The sequence below is a fragment of the Buteo buteo genome, chromosome Z (genome assembly GCF_964188355.1).
Source record: "Buteo buteo chromosome Z, bButBut1.hap1.1, whole genome shotgun sequence".
Lineage (NCBI taxonomy): Eukaryota > Metazoa > Chordata > Aves > Accipitriformes > Accipitridae > Buteo > Buteo buteo.
The window spans coordinates 76,830,329-76,856,104 of NC_134204.1; the positions used below are offsets into that span (position 1 = coordinate 76,830,329).

Consider the following 25,776-nt stretch of genomic DNA (forward strand, 5'->3'; position numbering starts at 1 on the left):
TGAAACCATTAAGGTTTGTCACATTCATAATGACAGTTCCACCTACGTGGTTGTAAGCTGCATCCTTGTACAGGTGGATAGTTTGCATATGCCAAGAAAACAGTCCTTAAGTACACACATCACTTACATATAAAAAGCATTTCCTTTTTATGCTTATCTTATGATCAGCCCAGAAATCAGCCGTCAGTAACAACCATTGTAGCAGTAGCATCTGAATATGGTGGTTTAATATGTCACTGATTGTAAGGACCTTTGAGTATAGCCTTACAGAGCAATATAAAGTTTCCAGAATTTGATTTTTCTGCAGAATGAAAAGAAATGGTCACAACTGTACCTTCACTGTCAAGGTACAGCTTGATTATGTAGAGAGACTGTATAATCATGTTTTTCTTCCATATCTTCTGATGTTGACATATTAACTATTTTTTTTAATTCTTGTACATTTGTAAATTACACATTGCTCTGTAGTAGTTTTACGTGCCAACTCCTTTGTTAGGATGCTGCATTATTTTATACTGTACATTTCTGTCTATATTTATTTAGCTCTTTAAAAATGTGTCTGATTAAAGATAATTTTTACTGTCGAAAATACGATGCTTTAGTTATTTTTTGTAGAAAAAAATGGAACCAGTACAACCTCTGGTTTCACAAATGAAGTAATTCAGAATGGGGTTATTACTTGGATTGGGCCCTGCACACAGCATTGGGATCCACGGAAAAACCTTCTACCTTGCATTTGTTCTAAAAAGCAGATTGCTTCTAATCCCACTGTTTTCCACAAATCTCCATGCACAAAACTGTGCCCCAGTGTCATGAGGAGCTCACTTTGGTTTTGTGCCATACTCTAGTACATAATTTGTGAAACTGAAGTTGGCTTTTCAGACTTGTGACAGGTATGTAATGATGTTTTCCAGTGCTCTTTGTGAAATTAATTTTATTTTTTTTTCCTTTTTTTTGCTTCTTAAGTGAATTTGTTTTGGGGAAAAGCACATCGCACAAACTCACTGCTTCTGCTTTCTTTTGTCTTTCCCCTTCTCCTCCTTCCAGACCAGGATGAGAGAGCGGCAGAGCTCAGCAGAGAACAGAATGAGAAGACCATTCGCAGCACGCAGACGGCTCTCCGCAATTTCCGAGAGTTCCTCATCTCCAAATACCCCTCTGAGACCCGGGAGATCTACGTCATCCCCTGCAAAGAGCTTGATGCCTACCTTGCTTCCTTCTTTGTGGATGCCAGACAAAAGGATGGGTCTGAATACGAGCCAAATAGTCTGGCCAACTATCAGTGTGGGCTGGAGCGGTATCTCAAAGAGCACAGGTATGGGTACAGTATTACGAGGGATAAGGAGTTCAAGAGGTCCCAGGAAGCTCTAAAGCAAAAGCAGATAGAGCTGAGGTGTAAGGGAAAAGGAAACAAGCCACACAAATCCATGAAGCTCACCTTTGCTGATGAGCTTATCCTGCGCAAAAGAGGCTTGTTGAGCCGGTACAATCCCGAAGGGCTGCTGAATCTTGTCTGGCTGAACAACACTAAGGCATTTGGACACTGCACGGGTTTCCATGGGTCCACCCTCAAGTGGGGAGACATCCGGCTGCGGGTGACAGAGACCGGGTTGGAGTACCTGGAGTGGATGGGGCCAGACAACGGAGACGTCAATGCCAAGAGCAAGAGAGGTGGGACGGACTCCCGGGTGTATGCCACCCAGCATTCCCCACAGACCTGCCCCGTGCAAGACTACAAGGAGTACGCCCAGAGGCGGCCTCCAGCCATGCGCTATGAGGACGCACCTTTCTACCTGTCCATCAAACCTGTTGTCAACTTGGCCGCGCTTCACTGGTACAATTGCCAAGCCCTGGGGAAAAACAAGCTTGCCAAGATGGTAAAGACAATGTGCGAGAAAGGCAACATCCCCGGCCGGAAGACCAACTTCAGTGTCTACCAGAGCTGTAGCACCCTCTCAGAAGCACAGAGCAACCAGCTGGTGCTGATCTGCAATAACTTGAGCCAGCAAGCTGCCCAGTCCATGGCAAGCCACTCCAATACTGGCAACTTCATAGTGTCAGCATCCTATGACTCTTCTTCTGACACGGCTTGAAAGAGGGGTATCACCCGAACACTTTCTTCTTTTCATTTTTGTTTCAGCATTGAATTTGTGCCCAACAATACACATCAACTGTGATTGTACACTATTCCCCCATAGCCCTCTCTCCAGTGTTAATTCACTTTATAAAAATATATAAATATATAATATATTTTTCTTTTTACAAATAAGTCAATAGAAATAGTTTAGTATTACTAACATAGTATTTATAGTGTTAATACAAAAATGAAAGGTACTTATGGGTTATAATATAAATGCAGATTTTAAAAAGACAAAAATGGTTCTCAGGCAACACAAGATAGACTGGAAATACCATTTTTAACATGCACACATCAGTGAGTGTAAATCCCCAGGGAGGCTTACGTAGCAATTCTATTTTAAAGCATTTTTTTAACTTCTTATTTTAACATGACCTCCCAGAGTGGAGGAGACAAACTTATCACTGGCTGCTGCTTCTTACCTGCTGGCTTATTCTTGATCAGGAAGACCAAGAAATAAGAGATACATCAATGTAAGTTCATGAAACCATTTGCAACATTTTTCGTCTGTTTTTTATTTTGTTTCCTGAGGCTTATTTATGCTAGATGGGAAAAAAATCGTGAAGTCAGCTAAAGGCTATTTTTAACTTTTGTTTTTGTTGATTTTCTGTGATCAAAATGTTGCTGGTCTTTAGACTAAAAAGTATTGTTTTCAACAATATGCAAAAGTATAATGGCAAAACCACTGTCATACACATAATTTTAACTGTTTAAGCACGGGTTGTTGGTGTTTTGTCACTGTGTATATTTAATGTAAAATCTACTGACTTAGAGCCACTCTTTCAGTTTTCTGGGGAATGCAACAGTGCAGAAAAATCCACAATCTTATTCCAAACTGTACAGAAAAAAATGAATCAAATATGTCTTAAGCCATCATTTGAAATCCACAAAAAAATAGCATAGAGAGTGTAATGATAATTTCATATTTACTACAGAAAATGAAAAAGCTGGATAGTTTTAAGTGCTGGAAAACAAATTTAAGTCAGCTACACATAATCTTTTTCCATTGCAGACAGTGGGAAATGTGCATGTGAATCTGAAGGCAGAATTTGGTCCTTAAAGCCTTGAAATAATGAATGCTACTGTTCCAACATTTGACTTTGCAACATAATTGTTCTTCTTCTCTAAGTATGGAGAAAACACTAACAAAATCAGTATTTCAGTGAATGATTATACTTCATGACCTTTGAAATTATGTACGGTACTTCTCAAGTAATTCAGCTTAGTTTATGTTCCACTAGTATGTCCTAGGGCTGTGATGAGGCTTTAGATGAGTCTGCTGGGGTGATCTAATGCCCACTGAAGTCAATGAAAGAGTCAACCTCAGCTGACTTCCCATGGGTGTTGGATCAAACTGTTACTGAGGGGCTTTTTTGTTTTGAGTTTTTTTATTGTTGTGGTTTTTTATGCTTGTTTGTCTTTATTCCTTCACATTCCTGCATATCCTTCATATTCTTTAGATCTGCAACTGTGTAGTGACTTTAATCATCACTAATTCCAAAGAAAGGGTGAAACAAAGGTAGCAGACAGAAATAAAAATAACCCACCTGGCACCATTTCAAACCCATTTTCTTTGTTGCTAAGATAAAATGTTCCTGTGTGCGAGGAAGGTGGCAGAATGCCTGCACCTCGCTTAAGCCTTATTGAAGGTCTGTTTTGGGGATTGGGTAGGTAGCAGATGTACCCCTGGAAGGTCTCAGAGCAGAGATTTCCACTGTAACAAACATCTGTCCTCCCACAAAGCTTCCTGCAGGTGACACAGCCTGGCTGTGATCTCTTTGTGCTCCGCATGTAGCAAAGCTGGTACAAAATCAGGGTTTCCTGTGTGCCAGCTGTCCCAAGGTCTTGCATGCCATGGCAGTGTAACCACCAAATCTACAGCCTCTGAGTTACTGGCCGCTGTCTCTCAGGGCTGTAGGGTAGGCAGTGGGCTGGTGAGCACAGGCGGTCATTCATACTGCAGGGCTATGCTTTCGTGACTTGGTTTTGGGGCTTGAGACCAAATCATGACACTACTGAAGTGAGTGCAAGCTGTGTCCATTACTTTCAGTGCCATGGCAAATCTGACTTGTAGGCGAAGGAGAGGGAAGCACAAAAAGACTTTGGGTGCTGCCAGCAAGACGGCTGCCCAGCTTCCAGATGAGGCCATCCATCTGATTGCTGTTTGCATAGCCTTGCTTTTTCATGGCAGTGCTTTTAATGTGGTACAGTTAAAAATAGTTTTGCAAGGCCTGTGCCGCTCTCTGTGGGATTTCTTTGCTGTTTCTCACTGAGGACTCAACGCAGCTGCCCTTAGTATGTGCTGGTCTGTGGGGGGTCCCATGCCAAGGAGTCCCCTAGGGGTGCCAGGGCAGAGCTCAACCACAGAGCCAACCTCTAGGAAAGCCTTTGATCTCTGTTTCACCCCCACTGGCACTCATCTCAGTACTTCCCAGTGGTAGCTGTTGCAGGATCTGACCTACTTCCCCACCTTGCCTTTCCTGTATTGCAACACGAGGCTGGATATCAGCTGGCCTTTGTGGGGCAGCAGATCTCTGCTTCCCACCTCTCCTCCCCTGGCCAACCACCCCTCTGTGCTGGGAAGAGATGCCTTGATCTTGTAGGGAAAAGAAGCCACCACAAGGTGTGGCTGTCTCATGTCCCTCCTCAAGCCCCACATGGCAGGAAACCAGACCTTATAACCAAATTGCTTCTGACACTATTATCAGGCTCAGAGCTTGGGAATGGTTCACATCTTCTGTGGGTATGCCTTAGGCATGTTGCCTCAAAGTGGGCTATTTTGTGCGGGCTTTTTAGTGTGGTAATTCCTCAATTCTTGTCTCCAAGGAGGCAGATCACTGGCTGCGGATGTGCCATGCTGCAAGCAGGTCTCTGAAGCGCTGCTTCACATCAGTGCTGCAGTTCAGCCCCAGCACAGACGTCGGCTCCACTGGCAGGAGCCAAAAATGCTCAGAGTGACCCAGAAGAAAGAAGGCAGGCACTCTTGGGTTTTGAGCTGGGAGGTAATAAAAAGCATTTCCCATGATTTCTTGGCTCCACATACTGTCCCAGTTATTGTTTACCACAGTGTGAGGATGGTTTGTGCTCATGTCCACCCCATGCACTGGGTGAGGCAATGTCTCTGATACCTTTGGCTTAGGAGGGCACATCAGCAACTTTTGCATGTCTGGCTGGGGGATAAGCTGTGCAGTATGTGTGCTTACTGTGATAGCCTCAATATTATAGGGGTGGTTTTGTTCTGCTTTGCAACATCTCTAGTAACTCCGGCTTCCAGTTGGTGCTGATGGCAGATTGCCTGGCAAATTCTGACGGGGCAGCCCCAAATAGACTACTTGTTGAAGCAGTTAAACACATATGGCCAGAATATGATACCCAAATAGTATCATGCTCCAAAAATAAATTTAATAGCTTTGAAGGGCATTTAGCACAACGTATTACCCAGTCTTCATTTGTGGACAGTTGCAAGGAATTGAGTGCCCACAGCTTTATGAATTACCATTTGTATTAAGGCCCTGGGAGGGTTGTTGACCAACTGGGAGGAAGACTTCTGATGTAAACCACTCTCATGGTTTTGTCTCATGCTGGCGGGAGAGCAGATGTCCCTGTCACTGTGGCTTAGCTGACAGGTGACAACTCAATTGCTTGTAATTGTCTCCCAGTACTCCAACTGAGGGTGTCATACCTGCGCCACCAGCAAGTTGCAAGCTCACTGTGGTGGTGTACAGCTTCCCTAGTGCAAAGACATGGCAGTATGGCCAGGGGCTAGTACTGCCAACTCTTACGAGTCTTCCGCTCTGCCTAAGCAAAGGATTGGGGTCTCCTGCCATGGCTCTTGATACCGAGTACCTTTTACCGTGAAATCAAAAGGGCAGCTGGCAAAACACCGTACTGCTCCCGTCCAGCACGGCCTGTAAACTGGCGGTTGGGTGGAGTGGCTTACAGTTAGGCACTGCAGTGCTCCCAACTACATTGTACTCCGGTGTAGAAGTTGAGCTTTTGCCCCACAGTAAGGCTGTGATTTCCATGGGAGGCAGATAGGGGTAGCTGGCACCAAAATGGGGCTTGCTTTTCTCTTTTCCTTTTCCCTTCCTTTTTTCCTGCCACTCACCTTTCTTTCATCTGATGTCAGACCTCTTCAGTGAGTCCTTTCAACTCACTAGCCCAGCAGAAAATGCAGCAAAAAAAGGGGGCAGTCAGATAATTTTCTGCCAGATTACTGAGTTGAATCTGCTCACAAATTGAGGTGCAGAGCCAGTAGGGGAGACAGAGGAAGGTGTTCCCTTACCAGTATCACAGAGTCATTAGCATGGCTCAGCTACTGCAGCCTTGGAAACCCATGAAAAGCGTAATGCAGACTGAGACCCTTCTGAATCATTTGCAGACATATTGGTTGCCTTCAGAACCATCTACCAGCTTGCAGGAGATTTGCTCTGTGCTACCAAGAGCAAAATTTGGCCTTGAACTTAAGAAAAAGGCTGAGTACCAAAGCACAGGCCTGCACACAGTGCGAAGGAGTCTGCACCAATGTTAGCGCAGGCTTTCCCACGTGGCCTTCTCATGACACCAAACCAAGAGTCAGACATGGGGATTATACATGGATGTCACTGGACTGATCTGGATGCAGCTGTGCACAATACATGCACTTGGATCTGTTCACGTGATTGCACATTTAGCTGGGCAGAGCTGTGAGCACTTGGATGGCTTAAGCTCTGTTCTATTAGCGACTCATGCATGTATTTATGATATTGTGGGTTTGCACAATGTACATGTATTCATGCAGGTAGTTGGAACTGAAGTCTTTGATATCTGGGTGTTGTAAACTGCCTGTTTAGTTTTCAAATACAAGTTTATGCAACAAAATGTATTTTTAAGTGCAGGAGAATGAAATACTGTTGTAAAACTAAATTGTAAACTAAATTACAAGGGATATCTAAAATAACAGCACATACCTTGTTCATTTGCATAGTGCAATAATTCTATGATAGCAGCATCCAGACTATTGACATATAGGACAATCTAACAATGGAATCAGTGTCCCTGTTGCACATTCTCCTTCATGAAGAACATCAACACTTTTGAGCTGTTTTGTGTTTTTGTTTTTAGAAGCTGCTGTGCACTGGTATTCAGTCTACAGCATAGTTGCCCTCTTAGAAAGCTGTGTAGAGAATGAGATGCGAGCAACGTGTTGTACTGCTGCGCATGCTTGTCTCAGATGTTTGTGATGGGATCTTGTTCTGCTGCTTGAGCAAGCGATGCAGGGTGGGAAGATGGGGATCAGGAAGAGCAGGTGTTGTGTCACTCTAGAGCCTGGGCTGCCCTAAGGACTGAAACAGCCTTAAAAGAAACTGAGATTCCTCTTGCACTAGGTTTCCTCCCTGTCCAGCTCATATTCAACCATTCTTGTCACCATGTCTGAGTACATCCTGTAAGTGCATTGACTGACCTGACTAGCAGATGTGGTGCATGGGCTGATCATTCCTTCTGACAGTAAGCTGCAAGTGACTGTGATTGACTGACCGGTCTTCCCCATCCCCGACATCCCTGCTCCTCTCACCATCCCTGATCCTCTAATATTCCCCTCTCCCGGCGTCTACACCGTGGGGCAAGGGGAGCGCTTTGTGCAGGGCAGCTCTTGGCTGAGAGCTCCCTCCCTGCCTATCAAGTGACCTTGTGCTTTGGGGATAACATGCTCAGGGCGGACCACCTTGCGTCAGGTACGCGGGGTTTGTGGGATACTGCATGTGAGCACTCTGGAGGCTCGCATCTCTCATGCTGGAAGCGCTCTCCCTCTCTCTGCTGCTTTTTGTGAGAGAGCTTTCAAATCATGAAATGAGATTAAATTCACTGCTGTGTAGAGGACCAGGCCTACATCTGTATGCTGGTTGGTCTTCCATTGACATCCCTAAAATAGGACTGAGATGACTGGCCCTCAACACCTCGTGGTCTGGGCAACAGGGCATCGGGACCACCCTGACTCCCTGAACTCCCAGAGGCAGTGTGAATATGTGGGAAGGAGGAGAGCTTACAGGACACAGAAATGTCATTTGATTTGCCTGAAATGAGCCAATTCATGCCTCTGGGTTAGGGTAGAGAAGGACTCAGCTGTTCACTATGAAATGTGGCAGGAAGTGGGTCTGCACTTCTTAACAAGTGTTCTTTGCTAAATGTCAGTATGAAGAGATGGCTGCTTTGCTGACCTTGTTCTTAAGAGAGAGGATGTATTTTCTTTTCTTTCTGTGCTTTCATGTGTGTGCTGAATCTGCACTCTCAGTGCTGAGGAGGTGTGTGGAGAGAAGGCAGTCCTGCATAAAGTATGGCTATATTCCTAGCCAAAAAACTTGAACTATACCTTCTGGTGATGGTCCTCATGTGCTGAGCTGTGCCTTCATGGCCAGGGACAGTACCACATCAGCTGGTGTCTCCTGGCACATCTGTTGGCTTTGTGCATAGGCAGCATGGGAGTCACTGCAACACTCTCCAAAAACTGAGAGCCCGGGGATAGCTTGTCAAGGACACCCCTATCACCCACGTGTCTGCAAGCCAAGAAGGGGGAAGGCCCTAAGCACAACTGAATGATGGTGCTTTCCCCATGGACAGCATATGACGGGCACGTGAGGCTGCCCCATATCTCCTCAAGGGTTTTGGAAAGCTAAGGGCCACCAGGGACATCACTGCTCCGCCTCTTTCACAGCAGCATAATTTCAGCCGGCGATGGAGTGGACCTTCTGAGGACAAGTTGGGTTTCTCTGAGCCCCCGGCAAATTGTGTGGTTGCACTGCTTCCAGCTCCACTCGTGCAAACCAGGTGCCAGCCCACTCCTCCCCACTGCACCGTCTCTGGCTGAGGCCCTGTGATGCTCTGCTGAAGTCGTCCTCCAGCACCTCAGTGCTCCCCAAAAGCAGCAGAGAGGCATTTACAGCGGTGAAATGCTGGAAAGCTAAGAAGCCCCACAGCTTAGAGACACCTGTGAGCTTGTTGGAAAGTTTGACACTAGCCATTCACTGGAACATGTTCAAAGCAGTGGTGATGTCTAAAGCTTTAATTCCTAATCTGATGGGGGAAAAAAATCGGTTTGGCACGAAATTTGCTCGTTACATGAACTGATGGGTTTTTACATAGTCTCAGTCTCAAGCAAGGAATTTATTTCCTCTGTTTTCTCACTGAATTGGTTAATGTTAGTTGGTAATGCAGACAAAATTCTGTTTGTTTTATTGTACAAATGCCATTAAATGACTTGTCTGTGCATTGGAAATGGACTTACTGTTTCAAAGGGATTGGGATGCTTTTGCCTAATCTTTTATTCTTGTGCTCAGCATTCATTACACAGCAGTCACTAGTCACTAGTATCTGAAAAAATCAGTACCTTTTCAGATTTCAATTTGATCTTTTGTAATTAATAGAGGTTTCGTTCACAGTGTTTAAGAGACTGGTGAGGTAGGTGCTATCATTGAAATTCAGTGGGATAGAGTTTCGGTGGGCATCAGAAGAGGTGTTCAGCTCTTTCACAACGCTTCAGGAATCTGCCTTTGCATTTTTTGGTTACTACTGTTTTATGCAGTCCATAAGTGTCAAGAAAATAATGAAACAGCCAAGTGAGGGGAAAAGAATCAATAAAATGCAAAATGTTTTGGACAAAAATACTGTATTTTTCTTACACTAGAAAACTAAACTTTTAAAATTAATTTTACAGATATTATCTTTGCCACTTCAGCTGTTACTTTCGTGAACAAAGATGACTCTTTAACATTCCTCACGCTTAGAATTTGATCTGCTTTCTGAAGGCTGTAATCATGCCGAGACTGTTCTTACCATTATAGCATGTTCTCAGCTGGCCTAAATCATGTGTAGCCATAAGACCCCTGCCTCACACTGCTCCTGCTAGAATTCTTCCTTCTCTTCTACTATCATGTATTTAATACACTTACTATATGCCAAATTTCCAGCCTGAAAAGAAGCCAATGTAGGAGGCACACTTAAGCCTCTGTATCTTCAGCAGTGGATGCAAAGTATGGGTACAGAAGGCAAGGCAATAGTAACTGGCTTCAAACTGATTTTGATAACTTTTGTGTAGGATGGCAAATCTCCTAGTGACTCTGAGGCTGAAGGTGCACTGAACGATGACTGCAGCGTAAATCACTTTGTGGAGCCCTTTGTCTTCTGCATGGTGCTTATAGTTCAGATCTTGCAAGCTTTGCCTTCTGTGGGAGCTTTCTCTGTGAGCAGCTTGAAAGACTGGGTTCCTCTGCAGAAGGCTGGGTACCTGGATGTGAAATGTAGGTGCAGAAATACCCAGAGCATTCAGGGGTGTGCAGACAAAATGTGACATGAAAGGTCTTAATGGAGTCTGAAAGCAGTAAGGCGAAGAAATGTTGAGAACCTGGTTTTGCTCCTGTTAATGGCAGTGCCAGCAAGCCGGGTGGTGCTGCTGGAGAGGATTTGGTGCCAGTTCTGCAGACCACTGTGAGAAATGCGTGCCTGTGCCCCCTGCTTCCACCCAGCCCGGGCTGTTAACTGCACTTAGCTGTAAGCACATGACTAGCTGCACTGGGACAAATGGGTTTGGAGTATGCAGGAAAGGACATGACTTGGCCATAGCTGTGTTGACAGTGTTTGTTTTTGTCTCTGTGACCCGTCTATCTCAGGGTCATCTTGAGACCTGTCAGGGTAGACCATATATTCAAGATTGGAAGAAAAAGAAATGGCAGAATATGTAAGTGTGATGAAGATAGTGGAAAGGCAGTGGGAATACCTGGCAAACACAATGAAAGATTTTGTCTCTTTTTCTGAAGAAGGCAAGCATAATCCTTATCCTTTAATATCCTATTTTGTTTTACACTGGAATCAGAAAATCATTTCTATTTGTTTTAATTATCTGCTGGTTTTAACTCTGCCTTTGAAAAGCATTTTTGCTATGACAACCCTTGGTCTCATGGTGAGCAGTGCTAGGGAGAAACAGCTAAAGTAAGGCTTTTATCTTTCCCTCCATGCAATGTTTAATCTTTCTAATCTTTTAATGTGCATCTGTTTTCTCCCATTTTGTAAATTGACAAGATTAGCACTGTTTCTTCCAAAACAGCAATTGAAAAACATATTTTGCTTAAACATAACCAAATTTGCACCTAACAATATGAATTCTCCTAAGCAACCAGTTCATTCTCAGAGTTAAACCTCTCTCTAAGGCTAAATTCCACTCACTGACTTTAATGACAACTCAACTTTTTTAAGAACAGTTTGTAAAAAAGTAGATTTTGTTAATTCTTTTGTTTTGTTTTATAAGAGAAAGATTCACTGTCTTGCCAAATAATAATAATAATAATAATAATAATAATTTCTATGCATTGCGTGATTCAGTGATGTTGCTGTTGAAATTTTGCATGTTTTCTAAATGTTCTAGACATTTGTACGTTTATGTGGTACTTGTAAAAATGCTAACCATTGCTGCTATAATCACCGCCATTGTAGGTAACTGAAAAATGTACTACGAAGCTGTGCCAGTTAGCAGGTTTTTTTGTGTGTCATGATAAAACTCTGCATCTGCTGTTCATTTCCTGTTTAAAGCCAGTTTTAGTGCCTTCTGTAGAAGGAATCAATATGTTGTGGTAGACAGGAGGTGCCAAACTTCTAATATCTTGTTCTGCACAGATGATCACTTACCAGCTTGAAGCTTAAAAAAAAAAAGTAAAAAGAAAAAAAATTCTTGAACGCTCTCTTTAAAGTGTCTTCTCATTAATTTTCATTTGGGAATAAAACCCTTTAATAGAGCTGAAAAGAAGCCATCTTCCCCAGCTATACCTCCTGCAGCAGCAGTCTGCCAACTGTGAATGTGAGGGTTATGAGGGAATGCGTAGTACTCAAATGTTCCTGTTGGTAATGGATCCAGTGATTAGCCAAGCCTGTTCAAGTCATTGTGGAGCATGCTAAAATGCCGTTTAATGAAAGCAATCCTCTGATTACCATAAGAAACTGTTAGCTCTCATAACAGTTGGGAGCCTGCTCTTGTAAACAAGTGTCAGCCTGGTCAAGTGGTGGATTCCAGTCCCGGTTCCGCCTCCACTGAAGCCGCACATTGCTGCCAAATGAGAATTGGATGAAATTCAAGCCCAAGATTTTTGGTCTCATTCTTTCCAACTGCCTTCATGGCAGACAAGCCTTGTTTATCAAAAATCTGACATTGCATTGAGTTCCTTTTCCACCCTCTGCTTAGAATCTGGCAATATAGCAAATATGCACATGTGTACACATTCATTTTGATTTTGATAAGATTTGGACAGGCTGAAATCATGCCATACTGTAATCATACAACAGAAACAGGCAGGAGGGAAATGCAAGATGTTAATCTGTCTAGTGCATTTCCCAGCCAGGAGGCATGGTCAACTGTATCTAGGCTGGTCTTTAAAATAGTATTTTGTATGGAAAAAAGAAAAGACTAACCATCCGGTTTCCGTCTCTACTGAGAGATGAAAGCCTGTTACACGTCTTGAAAAGACTTTTCAAATCCGAATACCAAGTTGCCAGAAAAACTGTGTGATTGGGAAAATAGGAGTGCATTGAATTCATCCTACTGGTCTAAAGCCATGTCTGTTCCCTAGCAAGAAAATTTACAGCCCCTGTGATGTAAAATACTTCCAAAAAAGTTTATGCTAAAATTTTCAATGCAGCTCCTCTGTTTTTTGTGATATCTGGGCAATTTACAAAAAGCATTATTAAAGGAAACAGCCCAGAACACACTGAAAATCATCCCATGTAGTAGGTGGCAAGCCAGTTCCCCACAAATTGATGAATTTGAAAACCCCAGCTGAAGACCTAAACCTTCCACAAGTGATTAGGATGCTTAGAAGCCTTTTGCAGCACCTCAGTTCCCATCTCTTGGAGGGAATAGGGCTTGGGAGGAAATGTTAGGCCCCTTCATTGTCCTTTAAAAATTGGTGGCTTCTTCAGGCTCCTTCTGCCAGATCAGGAGCCAGCTGAGACCAGTTGCAATGTGTTTCTCCATTGTTTTTCTTGTCTAGTAGCCATTTACACATGAACACATGCTTCCACTAGTATGAGTGAAGAGTTTTTACTCCACAGAACTCCTGCTTATGCAGCCTTAATATTAAATATACAAGGCAGTGATAAACGGTTTTACTTCCTGCATTTCTGTTTATAGCTAGATCCGAGTCTTCATGGTCCCACCAATTGCAGTAATTGTCTTACCAACTGGTCTTCCTAGCTGCTTCTATGTGTTGGCCCAAGTTGCCAAAAAAATGCATCAGATTCCTGCAGCACAGCAGCTGTTTTCCCCCTATCTTCTCTTCCATTGTGAAGCTAGATACATCTGCATTATCTCCAGCTTAGATCTGAATCAGGAAAGCAACCAGTATCCTTTATTTAGCACTTTGCATGCTGGAAATGCAGTTATGGTTCTACAGGTGCAGACCTAGCATTAGGATTTAGCCTGCTGCCTGTGGCCTGTAAATCTCAAGTGGAATTTGTTGGTTTTTCACCATGGTTCACTGTTTTCAAGACAAACTGGCTGATACTAATGGTGTGCTGATTTAGATACCACCTTCCAGTTCCTGTGATGGCTTCAGTGTACATGTCAGTCCTGTAACTGCTCTTGTAATTGCATTTTGTCTGAAGTGCATTATATTGGAGGACAAGCTTGCTTTTTATTTTTTTTTAGAAAAAACCTGTGGCTTAGGCTGCGCTGCTGAAAGGAGCCAGGAGAGAATTATCCACCCAAACCCCAGTGGAGTTGGGGGACTTACTTAAGCTTTTTTTAGACCCCTGTGCAAGCACCAGCTGTAATCAGCTATTTGAGGCAGAGGTCTTAGCGTGAGCAGTGCTACGTATTTTCCACTCAAAATGCAGTTTTCTGTACACAGGACACCTTCTTAAACAGATCTCTTGCCCCTGCATTTGGGAGATTATATCTACAGTAGTTTATTAGGGAGAAGTAATATTTTGATGCATTTTAATATATTAAGCTTTGCAAATCTAGAATATCTGAGGGGAGGGGAGAGATTACTGGATTATTTTCTGAAAACGTGAGCAAAATTGTCAACTACAGTCCCTTTTCAGAGCTACCTGTTCAACTCCATTGTCCTCAAATTACCTTCTTTCTGGAGTTGCACAGCAACCTGACAATGAGCAAAAAGGCTTCGCTGCTGCAAATGAGGAAAGATTTCATAACCTACTTTGAGCCCCAGATCCCCAGCTGGGTTTCCAGGCCTCGTAATCTTTTTACTCATCAGCTGGATAAGTTTTGACCTGTGTGGATGCCCTATTGCTATTTCTGCAGCGTGTTTTTGAGAAGCAAACCTCATACAGGTTAAGGCCTTTCACAGGTGAAGGCCGATATGGTCAACAAAGTTGTCTGTCACTTGTGCCAGTTGAGAACTGTGGGGGGTTTTTTTGTGGTTTGGTTTGTGGGGTTTTTTTGTCCCTACTAGAAGACACTTCACTCTTCTTTAATTGGGATGGAGTAAACAAACATATGTTGTACTGCAGTCTGCCACACTTCAGTCAGATGTCTCCTTGAAAAATGCTCTTTTAGTGTTTGAGTACAAAAGTGCCCTCGATAAGAAGAAAGTAAAACCAAGAGGTCTTTTTTTTTTTGATGGTGTCTGAGTTTCATCCCTTGCTTACTTGTCCGATAATTAGGCTTTTGAAAAGAATGTTGTGTGCTAATTGGAGTATGACATTTACTTTTACTGATCTGCAAATTCCAGAGATATTTTGATCTTTATTGCACTTCAGCTCCATTTTATTCCCTTATGATAATCTTCAAGAAGTCTGGTTCTGCTGCGTTAGAGATTGATTTCACTGTCCGTACAATGTTTGCTACTATTGTAGTGTGACTTTTTATTTTCATTTTTTAAAATTTGTATTGGTACAGCCTTAAACTTACAGAATTAAAGACCATTTAAAAAATAATCAAGATAGTCATTGATGTCTGTGATAAGTGCATGCTTTATTGACAGTATTTTGTCTGTAATTAGGTGTAGCAACCAAGTCTCATGTGTTTAATAAACTGTTTTCTGCAAAGTTGACTGCTTTCTTAAATCAAGTGAAAACAATTTACTTGGCATTTCAAAGCACATCATTGTATAAAAAAAGCACAGCGTTCTCTCTCCTGCTTTTCAAGTGTGAATATCAGCATAACTGGAAAGTTCCCATGGACCTGTGATGCATTTCGATTAGCGGAGTGCAAATAGGCTCACCAAGAAATTGTTGCTGTCATACCCTCTTTAACTTCTGGGGTTGTGTTTCAGGAAAACATTTAAACAGTTGCTTAAGTCCTTCCCTGCTCGGGAATGTACTTAAAAGCAAGCTTGACTTGAACCATGTGCTCATTTAATCTCACTTCAGTAGGACTGAAAGACTACATCCTGAGAGCCTTTTTGGATTAAAGTCATTTTCCTGAACTTCATCTGGTTACATCAATTCCAAGGCACAGTTTGGCTTGAAATTACTTATTTTGCACTTAGAAATTTCAGCAGTAAGGTCTGCTCTCTGATAGTTTCGTTTTAATGTTCATCTAGAATAAAATTAAATGTGCATCCAAGGATATGCATCTTTTAAGACAGTTGCTTGTCAGGTCTGAATTTTCTCTGCTCAATAGTTTTTAAAATTAAAGGACCAGAAAACTAAAGCTAATAAAGCCCCTATATTGTGAAAGAGAAACATCCCAAATGGAAAAATCCCTTGAGAGCTCCAACGAAATTCCACCGAGCTGCTGTTCATGGGATGACAACTGTGTTGGAGAACATCACAGTGTCTCAGGTTCTGCCAAAGGAACATGAGAAAAAAGAAGGCGGCAATCCCTCAGGGAACTGCCACCTAGGGAACAGCAACGTGTTTGTGTTGGTGTTAGGACATCAGTGCAGGACAGTAAGAGCTAAGTGACACCATGGGTTAAGGATAGAGGAACAGGATTTTCACCAGGTGTTCTGGAACTGCATTTCCATCACCTGGTGGATTCTGCTAAGTAAATCGCCTTCTTGCTGCTTGGTGCTAGCACTGGGACAGTGTGTTGTTGCTCAGCACAGCAGCACATAAAAGGCATCGTGTCAAAGGTCCTGCTGTGGTCCCAGTGACAAGTGGAAATAAAAAACGGAGGCCTTTGGATGAAGGGCCAGAGAAGTGAGGTGTGGACAGGTGATGGCCAGGGGCTACTGGGTGCTTTCACTGTCTCTTGCAAATGCACAGTAAACCTGTTGGATTAAACTCTATAGCCTGTATTAAGCTGTCTTCACAGAGGTTGAAGTTAATGTGCTTTCCTTTGGTCTAAAAGTGAGTATTGCAGGTGGTGGTTAATGGTTAATGTGGCTAATGCAGGTTCAGCTAAGCAGATTGGTAAAGTTCTGGTAACTGAGCTGCTTTCACTTTTCCCTCAGTACATTGATTTAACCCAGATTGCCACTTTAAGAACTTCCATGCTTCCACAGTGGGTGGGATGGCTGCGTGTCCTCTGCTGCTGCTGCTGCTGCTGCTCCTCCTCCTCTCATACCCAAGGATAACCAGCAGCAGCATGCACATGTTGTGTGCCGTCTTGCAGGGTTCAAGGCTTCTGGGTAGCTAGGCAAACAGCGCTGAGGAATTTGGCTTAGGCAATCCAGAGTGCTTCCGTGGGATGAGCTCACAAACATGATGAAGTCTAGTTGCAGCTGAACATATCTGAACATTGTGCTCAAGACATTGCTTAAGAATATCATGACTGCAACTGTGTAGAAGTTGCTCAGGGACATTATGGCACGTTGCCTCTTCAGATCGGCTTTGGACATGGCAAAGTGGAGTCTGTAACTCGCTGGTGGTTTGCTTTGTAATATACACCAAAGACAAATGGAAATTGGCAGCTGTCCCTGGAAAGATGAGCAAGATTTCTTTTTAGAGTAGCCTTATGGCTTACTATAGCATTGATAGCATTGATGAGCTCTCAAAGAGAATAATTAGAAAGGAAAAAAAAAAGGTGGCTATGTATAAGAAGATATAGTTATTTGTATATGAACACTTTGTTCTAAGGGCCAAATTCCTACAGGTACCCAGAAGAGAATGCATACACAAGACTGGCAGCACAAGAAGTGCTTATTGCTGCTCCTCTGAAAGCTGTGAGGAAATGACACCTGGAAGAGCTTGAAGACAAAATCCTGCATGTAGCATGATTATTCACCTCAGAGCTCCTCGTGTACTTGCAAGTACATTTTTAGTTACTATTGTCTCCACACAAAATGGCAAACAGAACAGAACTGCAGAAAAACCTGCTTCAAATGTATGCCCAGGGAAAGGCAGGCACAAGCGTTGAGTGTTGAGATAGGATGCTGCTAGCCATGGAGCCATTAACCTTGTAATACAAGGTGATGCCATTCATCTGCATTTGGAAGGAGATTTCTGTGAGTCTGGGCCTTGGTGAGGGAACCACAGAAATGTTCTTGGAGAGTCAGGGTGGCCAGATGTTCTTGTGTGTAGAGGGTTACCTGAGGAAACTGTTGAGCAGACAAGCATTGCCCATCCTACAATGCCAGACAGCTAAGCTGTATCCTCTGCAATGCCATCTGCTATGGGGGTCGCCTCTCCACATCATCTGTGCCCTTCAGGCTTCTGGGTCTGGAGCCCCTTCTGGAAGAGGGACTGCTTTCATGGTTGTAAAATGTGGTCATCAAACTGCTCAGCAGACCAGAAATCAGTCAGGCCATGTTGGCACTGTATCAGACGCCTGGTTCCTGCAAGCCAGCAGGCAGCACAGGAGTGTCTCCCTGCTCACCTTGTGAGAGCCAGGTGGCCTCTAAACAGCATCTAAAATCCCTGCTCTTTCTGGACAACAGTGGTATCTGCCAGGAGCCTGTGATACATGTCAGCATCTTTGCAGACTGGACTAGCACAAAAATGAGTAAAGGCCAGTTAAAGGTGAGTAGAATCTGGGGACTTTAGGAACGTCCAGGTATGACAGAGATCTGATCTTTATTTAGGGTGGATGGGTGGGGGATTAATATGTTTGCTTCCACAGAGGGAGGATGAATACAGTCCTCTGGCTTTTCTGACATAGTGTCACTAAGACAATGACTGCTAATTTGCATCATGAACAGCAACAGGCTCTGTGTGAGGAACTGCCTTTGCTTTAGGGGAAGAATGCAGAGTTGTAAAGAGAAATCAGATCTGAGACCTCACCAGTTTTGATGGCATCTTACTAGCTCATCTGGCAGCCCTCCTCTTCTTCCCTCACCAAACACACACACAGTACAACTCCTGGCCTCATCGTGGAGCAGAGCATTAGGTGTCTAGACATTCACCATGTGCATTTCAACTTAAAAGGTCTGGCACGGAGCACCTACAAGCCATCAGATAATAGCATGGTTGTCTGCATAGATGTAAGGTGTGTGCATGTTTTGGCAAGCAATGACAAATATAACTGTTTTTTTTCCTGTACGATGTATCATTTCAGTGACAGAAATTTGGCAAGGGGACTTGTGCCTGTGCAGATGGCTGTTTTGTGTGATTTTGCAGGGTTTCTGCCACAAGTGTAGCATCAGATGAACCGAACAGAAAGATGACTTTTTCAAAGGAACCATCATTACTGAGGTGTTCAAGTGCTGTGTATTCACATACCTAGGCTGCATCCCCTGAAGTGTTGTTGAAAATAAGCCCTTGGGTAACCTCCAGGAAGAGGGAGGCAAACGGCATATGAGGGGTGAGCGAGCAGGACTCTGAGATTTAGGTGCACAATCTCCTCCATGTTTGTTACTCATGCCATACCTACAGCCGTACTGAGTCAGGACTTGCTTGCTTTCACAGGCAGCCCGTGAGTTACACACATAAAAATGCAGCCTCATGGGACTTGATCCAGAACCTGCAAATGTTGATGTGATTATAACCCAGAGCACCAGTGTTTGCAAGGCCCTTCTGGATATTGGATGTGTGTTCCTAGCTGTTTAATGCTTTGCCAAATTCTGTCTGACAGGTCCCAGTGAGAACTCCTGTCCATGCTTAGTAAGGGTCTAAGTTTTGTTAGCGTCTCCTGACAGTGTCCCAACAGCTCTATCAAGTACTCTGTGAGGTGTTCAGACATCATTTAAAGCTGTTAGAGCATCATACAGTTGCTGACAGGCAATGTTGGGCAAAGAGCTTTGTGGTTTGGTATGCAGCCACTTAAGTCAGCGATGAAGGCAGCATGGGAATACGCTTACCTTTAAACAGAGCCCATGCACTGGTGTGCTTTTGAACCAAGATCCCATCCTTTTCCAGGATTCTTCCACACTCTCCAAGAATGAAAGGAATAAACTGTTTTCTCCCAGACAAAAGAAAGCAAATATTCATTATGCTGATAAAAAAAGAAAGAGAAGCAAGGATGGTCTATTTCCTGCAGGAGTGGAAAATCAGGTAACTCTTGTTCCAGCCTTCTGATACAACACCCTTACAGATGGTAGCTAATACATGCTTGCCATCACAAAGTCATCATTTTATTTAATTTTTGTTATGCTAAGACTCCTTTGCTGCAAGTATTAGAGCTGCACACTGCTCACAGTAGCCATCACTTTCTGATCTGGCTATACTCTCAAGTCTTAGAGCAACTCATGCCAATTTTTGTAGTTTCTGAGTTTATGAGGACAAGGTGTCCAGTGGGAAGAAAAGGAAAAAACATTACAGACTTTAATGGGCATCACTGTGCATAAGGTATGAAGCATCCCTGAATGGCCATCTGCGTACCCTGTTCTGGTGCAGCACTTGACTCACTGTCCCAGTTCAGGACTGAAGTAGCACTAATAACAAGCAAGCTGTTACTGTTAGCACTATCAAGTGACAGAGCTCAGTTCAAACCAGATGCCCCAGTTTTGAAAATCTGGAATTTGGAGAAACCAGGAACTATGACTTAATTTCCTAGCACATGATAAACCCTGCTTTGGGAAGCCAGAAGCAATCTAAGTCTGTCTTCTGCTGTGGTTCAATAAATTGCCCAAGTGATACTGTCATTCAGGAAATGGCCACCATAATTTTCAAAGCGAGGCCTGTCAGAAGTTAATCCCTGTGGGTTTAATTGCAGTCTGAGAACTTCAGTGGGGCTGGTGCTGTTGTATCTTCCAGGGCAACTGACATTGTATGGTTAGGCTCTTGATTTTAGTATTCTGTTTCCCAAAGTGCTCTTGGTGCTCTCAGAGGTAGTCCCCGGGTGGGCCAGCAGTGTGAGCCCGTGGCAGCTCATGGGGTGGCAATTTCAGAAGCAGAGTAGCAAGCAACTTGTGGGAAAAATGTGATGTGGGGAGTGAATGTTACCAATCCATGGGCTGGGCAAACAAACCTCCTGGGAGGTGCAAAGCTTTATGGAGAACTGACTTAAGATTTGTTTATTGGTAGGGGGCAAACAGTGCCTGAACAGTCAATGCCAGAGGGTTGTAGCAAGGCCTGAGGGCACAAGAGGACAAACCCGTGTCGAGGAGAGCGCTGGCAACTGAACAGCTTGTCATTTCCATCAGCATCCTGGCCTTTCTTTAGCAGTTGTCTGCCTAATAACTCACTGCACAGATCTCATGAAGCCACAGACCTGAAGATCTTCCACCAAGTTCATGCCACCTGAATTTGTCACAACACGCCCCTTCAGCAGCACCATCCCTGGGCTAGCAGGAGAGCAAGGTGGCTGCCAGCCACCATAGGCAGGGGTCGTCAGCACAGACAGAGGAGGATCATTTGCCATGAGCAAAGTTTGTAAATGCAGCTCAGTTTAGAAAAAAATACTTGCAGCCTACCTTTCAGATGGAAAGAAGTCCTGTTTTTGTCCACTGACTAGTTGCAGTGTACAGAAGGAAGAGAGGGTTCCTCCAGTTTGTGAGACCTCTGCCCCTGGATGGGCTTGCATGACAATGTGCATTTTTCAGATGTGCCCTCTGCATAGCATGCTTTTTTCCACCAATCTTTCTTGGAGTCTTCAGGAGGGGACCCTGGGCTTTCAGGGGTCTGCAGACCACAGACTGAGGACTCCTGTTATAGAAGTGTCCAGAGCTCAGAGGATCAGACAACATGCTTACATCGTTAGCCTGTGCATGGTGCAACTATTCAGCATTGCAGTGGGTTCTTCAGTTGGGTTTATGCCGTTCCTTTATCTTTTATATACTATATTAACAGCAAAACCTGCAACAACAGAAACCTCTTTTTAAAATCACCTCTTTCTAGTATGCAGAGTTACACCTCTGGGGCTGCAGAATTGAAGGTTAGAAGGAGAACTCCAACATCTCCCTCCTCTTATGTGTACTACCTCTTCCTTTTTCCTGCCACGCTGAGATGATCATCGTGGGGATCCCTAGGTCAGTGCATGGATGTTCAGAGCAACCTTTCACAGCTAACGTGCATTGGGCTGCAAAATCCATTAGCTTCAGCCCTGTAAAAAGTAGACTTAAAGTATAGTGGATATAATAAAATTATAGTGGTATCATAAAAATGTATTACTCTTTCATAGAGGATATTAAGTGTCTGAACATCTATAAAAAGGTTCTCCATCAATCCTCTACTTTCAGTTCCTGCCTGTGGGGCTGAGGCTCTCCTTTTAAGAAATGCACACTACATGTCTTCACTTAACTCATGGTATTCATCAAGATGCACCTGCCTTTGGTCCACTGAAGCAACAGGGCCTGATCCTGTTGTGCCTAGCAGGGAGTAGAATGTGGGTGTGAGTGGAAAATCCTACTTGGTTAGCATTGCCTGTCCAACTTGCGCAGACACCATGGTGGTGTGATACACCAGCGGCACAGAGTCAGGCTGTATAGGAATAGGACGAGTTTTTGTCATCCTTCCACTGTTTCTGCAGCAAGGTTAAAGATGCTGTGTTACTCCCTCTCTATTACTGGCTCTGTGTGGCAGTAATTTTTAGCTTTGCAGCAGCCTTAGGGTGACTTCATGTTGGTACCCTTCCTGCCGCATCTGAGTTTTCAGCACACAAACTCGTGGAAAATGATCAGGGAAGTTCTGTGTGTCATCTTTCCTAAATTCCTCACATTTTGTGAAAAACACCAAGTTGCTCTTAGCCAGAAATGATGGCAGCATGTCACTAGGACAAGCTATTTTTACCCCCTTTTATTTGTTTTCTAGTGTATTCAACTAAGCTCAACAAGTTTCCCATCTTTAATTTTGATGATGCCCTCAGATACCTGTGTATCAGTGCCGTGAGCCCCAACACCACTGAGGCCACCCTCTATGCTCTCAACATGTGGAGATACTGGTGCATGACCAAAGGACTCAGAGATTACATGGACATCACTAAGGTCAGAAAACTTAGCAAAATACTGTTTTTTCAGTGGTGGGAGCCAGCCCTCTTGGTCAATGAAGTTATCATGAAGTTTGAAAGGAGATGGGATTTCAGCCTTCTTCACATCCTTGTGGTCTTGGGGACCTTCCAAGTTTCTCTTAATAAAGCTGTAACCTTTTCTAGTTCACACCATGTTGCCTTTATGGTTGAGCCAGTAGCTTGGAAACCCAGGGTGATACTAAAGATTTTCATGTACATGACACTTGTACACAACCTTGGCCTCATGCTGCCATGTGACAAGATTTCCTGCTGTTACCCTAAAGACACACTGTTTGCATGATTTCTGCTCCCAGAGCTAGCCAATGCAATTCAGACCGTTTGAGGACTTTTCTCCAAAAATGAACTCCCAGCAAAATAAGCGTGCACACCAAAAATAAAGACTGTGGCTAAGGGCCAAAGTACAAAAAAGCCCCACTTACATTTTTATAGCTAAGTTTCTCTGTTAGGTTGATCTAAGCCATTGGCAGGCTAAAGCAGCCTGACTGGCAGCCTGACTGCAATACTGACATCTCATGGCCAAAAGAAGTTACTGCTGCTTCTCCTTTTTCTCATCCTTTTCTTTCTCCTCCTCCTCCTCCTCCTCCTCCTCCTTTGCCTGAAAAGTTTCCATATGTACCATGTTACTGCAAAAGTATAGAGTACTACATCCAAGTAGTAGGTCACACATTTGCACCTCAGTGCGAGTGAAACCTTCATTCACTTCAAAAAAGCCAGGAATTTGGCTCCTTTCTCCTGAATATGGATTTCTACAGTTGGTGCAAAAGTGGTGCCAGCCAGTGAAATGCATCTGGTCTGCCTGAACATCCTTACACCATGGGGTTTCATTCCATCTCTTTTGCTTAGATAAACACGTAGCCTCTTCCCAAGACTCTAAGGGGCTGCCCAGAAACAACTTCTGGGGAAGCGTGGAGGCTGTGGCAGGTTTCTTCAGACAGAGCATGGAGAATCCTTAAACGTGTCTTCCCCATCTGTGATGCATTTCCTTCCGATACATACCTTGACACATCTTTCCACTTCCTCTTGTTCCAGATCCCAGCAGTGAAGCTCAATGAACTCCTGGAGGACTTTTACATCACCGTGAAGAAAACAGATGGGTCTGGCTTTCTAGCCATGTCCCTCCACGCTCTCTGACGAGGCCTGGACTGGATCCTCAAGAATGCAGGTGCTGGTTTCTCCGTCACCAGCAGCACCTTCAGCTCTTCCACCAGAAAGCTCAAGGAGAAGCTTAAGGTCTGAGCACGACTGGGATGTCTTGTGCCCGCTCTCGCAACGTTGTCTACTTCTCCCTTTCTGATGAGGAAGAGATGTGGAGGACAGGATGCCTGGGAGATGACAGCCCTGTAGCCCTGCTGTCTGTGGTGGTGAAATACAACAGCCAGTACCTGAACGTGCCAACCTTACAGGAGCATGTGGACTTAACGTTTGGTGACATTGAATTGCTCAAAGACTCCCAGAACAGGCCATTTTTTGCCAGAACAGATAGAGTGAAGCAAGAAAACAGGGTGAATGTAAACAGAGCACGTTACAGCCAGATCTACCATGAGCACTCGAAAGGGCACAAGCTCTGCCCATACTGCCTCCTCTACAAGTACTTGTACACACACCGACCCCCGTCACAGATGGAGGCCAAGTCTCCCTTCTACCTGACGGCCCAGAAGGAGGTCTGCGGCATGGGGAGCATCTGGTATGAGGAGCAGAGGATGGGGCTCTGCTCCCTCAGAGGTGTTGTCCCCAAGCTGGCAAAGAAAGTGAAGCTGGAGCACTGTGAAAATTTTACTTTTGTTTCCTTCACTCAGGCTTCCAGGAAGTTTGTCCCTCTTAGCTCCTGCCAGTAACTCTGTCCTCTGTCTGCTCTCACCAGCCAGTGTCCCAAGAAAGTGCTTCACACAGTAGCTTTAGTATGATGTGAAGAGGGTGAGCTGCTTTCAAACAAGAGCAAGAAGTGGAAAGACAGGACATTAAATTCTTCCTGAGGAGGACTGCACATGGTGCGGTCCCATTTGGGGGATGAATACAGCCTTGTTCTGAAAACTAGGGGGGCAGTGGTCTCCTTCATCACTGCCCAGTCTCCCAAGCAAAGAGGTGGTGGAGAGCTTTTTCCTCATTGGAGGCAGCAATGTGCATGTGTGTCATGGACTTTCCTCCTTAGCAAGCATAGCTAGGCAAAAGGAGACTGAGTTTTGGGGACCAAAAACTCTTGAAGCAGATGTGCCTATGCTTTCTTTCAGAGCTACTGTGCAAAAATTACTCTGTTCTGAACCACATTTTTTGATGGTTCACAGTCTTCTCCACTTGTCTGGTGTATTGGAAATATAGATATTTTTCAATACCTGGTCATTTACACTGGATCTGTAGGTACTGCTAGAAACTGCTATCAGCTTTACCAAATAAAAACAAACAGATGAAATTAATTACAGTATCCCCAAAGGACAGCATTTTCATTCAGTCATTTATAAATGGTGAGCACTTAACTCAAAAATCAGCAGTTTGGGGCTGTCCAGGTTTTGAGACATCCTAAAGGGGACTTTTATCAGAAGTAAAATGCTCAGCATCTTTTGAAAATGAAAGCACCCTAAGGCATCTCAAGTCTGGCATCCAAATGATGTAATTTTCAAAAATCAGTGGTCAGTTGTAAAAGTAAGTGCCTTAAACTTCTACCCCTACAGCTTGGTCCACTTCCTGTTGAGAGGAAACCTTCATTTCAGCTCGAGCTGTGGCAAGCCTTTAAGTCACAGAAAAGAAAACCTGGAAGACCTGAAACAGAGTTGGGCACATGCAATTTGGTGATGTGCAATCTGCTTCTATTCTAATGGAAAGAAATGGCAGTTCTTTTTCCACCAGGTTTCAGGGCTGTGAGAGGGTTGATGAGGTTTACCGAGCCTACTATACAGTCATTGATTTTCTAGTACTGTATAACACCTTGAAATCACAGCTTCAGTCCAATAGATACATGATTGCAAAGATAAAATAATGACATTTAGCTGTACTTTTTTTGAAAGACTGCTTCGCCTCCCCCAAATTGCTTGAATTATCTTTTTTTAAATGTTAGTTTGATTTGTAGGATCTCTATGTTGTAAAATATAATATTGCTCCTGTCCTTTAAATGCTTTTGAACAGCATTATTTTAAGAATGTAATTAGCTGGCTATTGAAACACAGAGTAGCATCAACTTTAGCAGGGTTAATATCTGTTAGGAAAAGCTGCTACCTACAACCCTCACAGGCTGTGGACATTATTTCCCACTGTCAGGGTGTTTTTTTAAGGTTCTGATGCTGTGAAGCCTTGGCAGCTTTTGCTGGAGGAGGCAGAGGATGCTCAAGATTTCCAGACAAGCTCATGTGATGGAAATAGGAGCTTCTTCCTGAAC

The 25,776-nt window shown here is 43.8% G+C and overlaps 2 protein-coding genes across 5 annotated transcripts in view; both read left to right on the forward strand.

Moving 5' to 3' along the window:
• KIAA1958 (KIAA1958 ortholog) overlaps positions 1-23,759 on the forward strand; it is a 76,714-nt gene extending 52,955 nt beyond the window's left edge. The window contains exons 3-4 of one of the 4 annotated variants that reach the window (XR_012649151.1): positions 1,048-2,610; positions 23,439-23,759. Coding sequence is in view for 1 of the 4 variants with exons in the window: in XM_075021715.1 (XP_074877816.1) it covers positions 1,048-2,093 (1,046 nt within the window). In the remaining 3 variants the exon portion in view is untranslated. Of the gene's footprint in view, positions 1-1,047; positions 15,167-22,192; positions 22,356-23,438 lie in introns of those variants that run through there. The other 3 variants (XR_012649150.1, XR_012649149.1, XM_075021715.1) reach the window with 3 other exon arrangements.
• LOC142027151 (uncharacterized protein KIAA1958-like) lies at positions 19,464-24,960 on the forward strand. Its single transcript, XM_075020837.1, is given in 4 exon segments — positions 19,464-19,495; positions 22,248-22,365; positions 23,265-23,634; positions 23,637-24,960. Coding segments are annotated over 4 exon segments (1,128 nt in total). The 3' UTR covers positions 24,245-24,960.
• Positions 24,961-25,776: the final 816 nt, after the last annotated feature.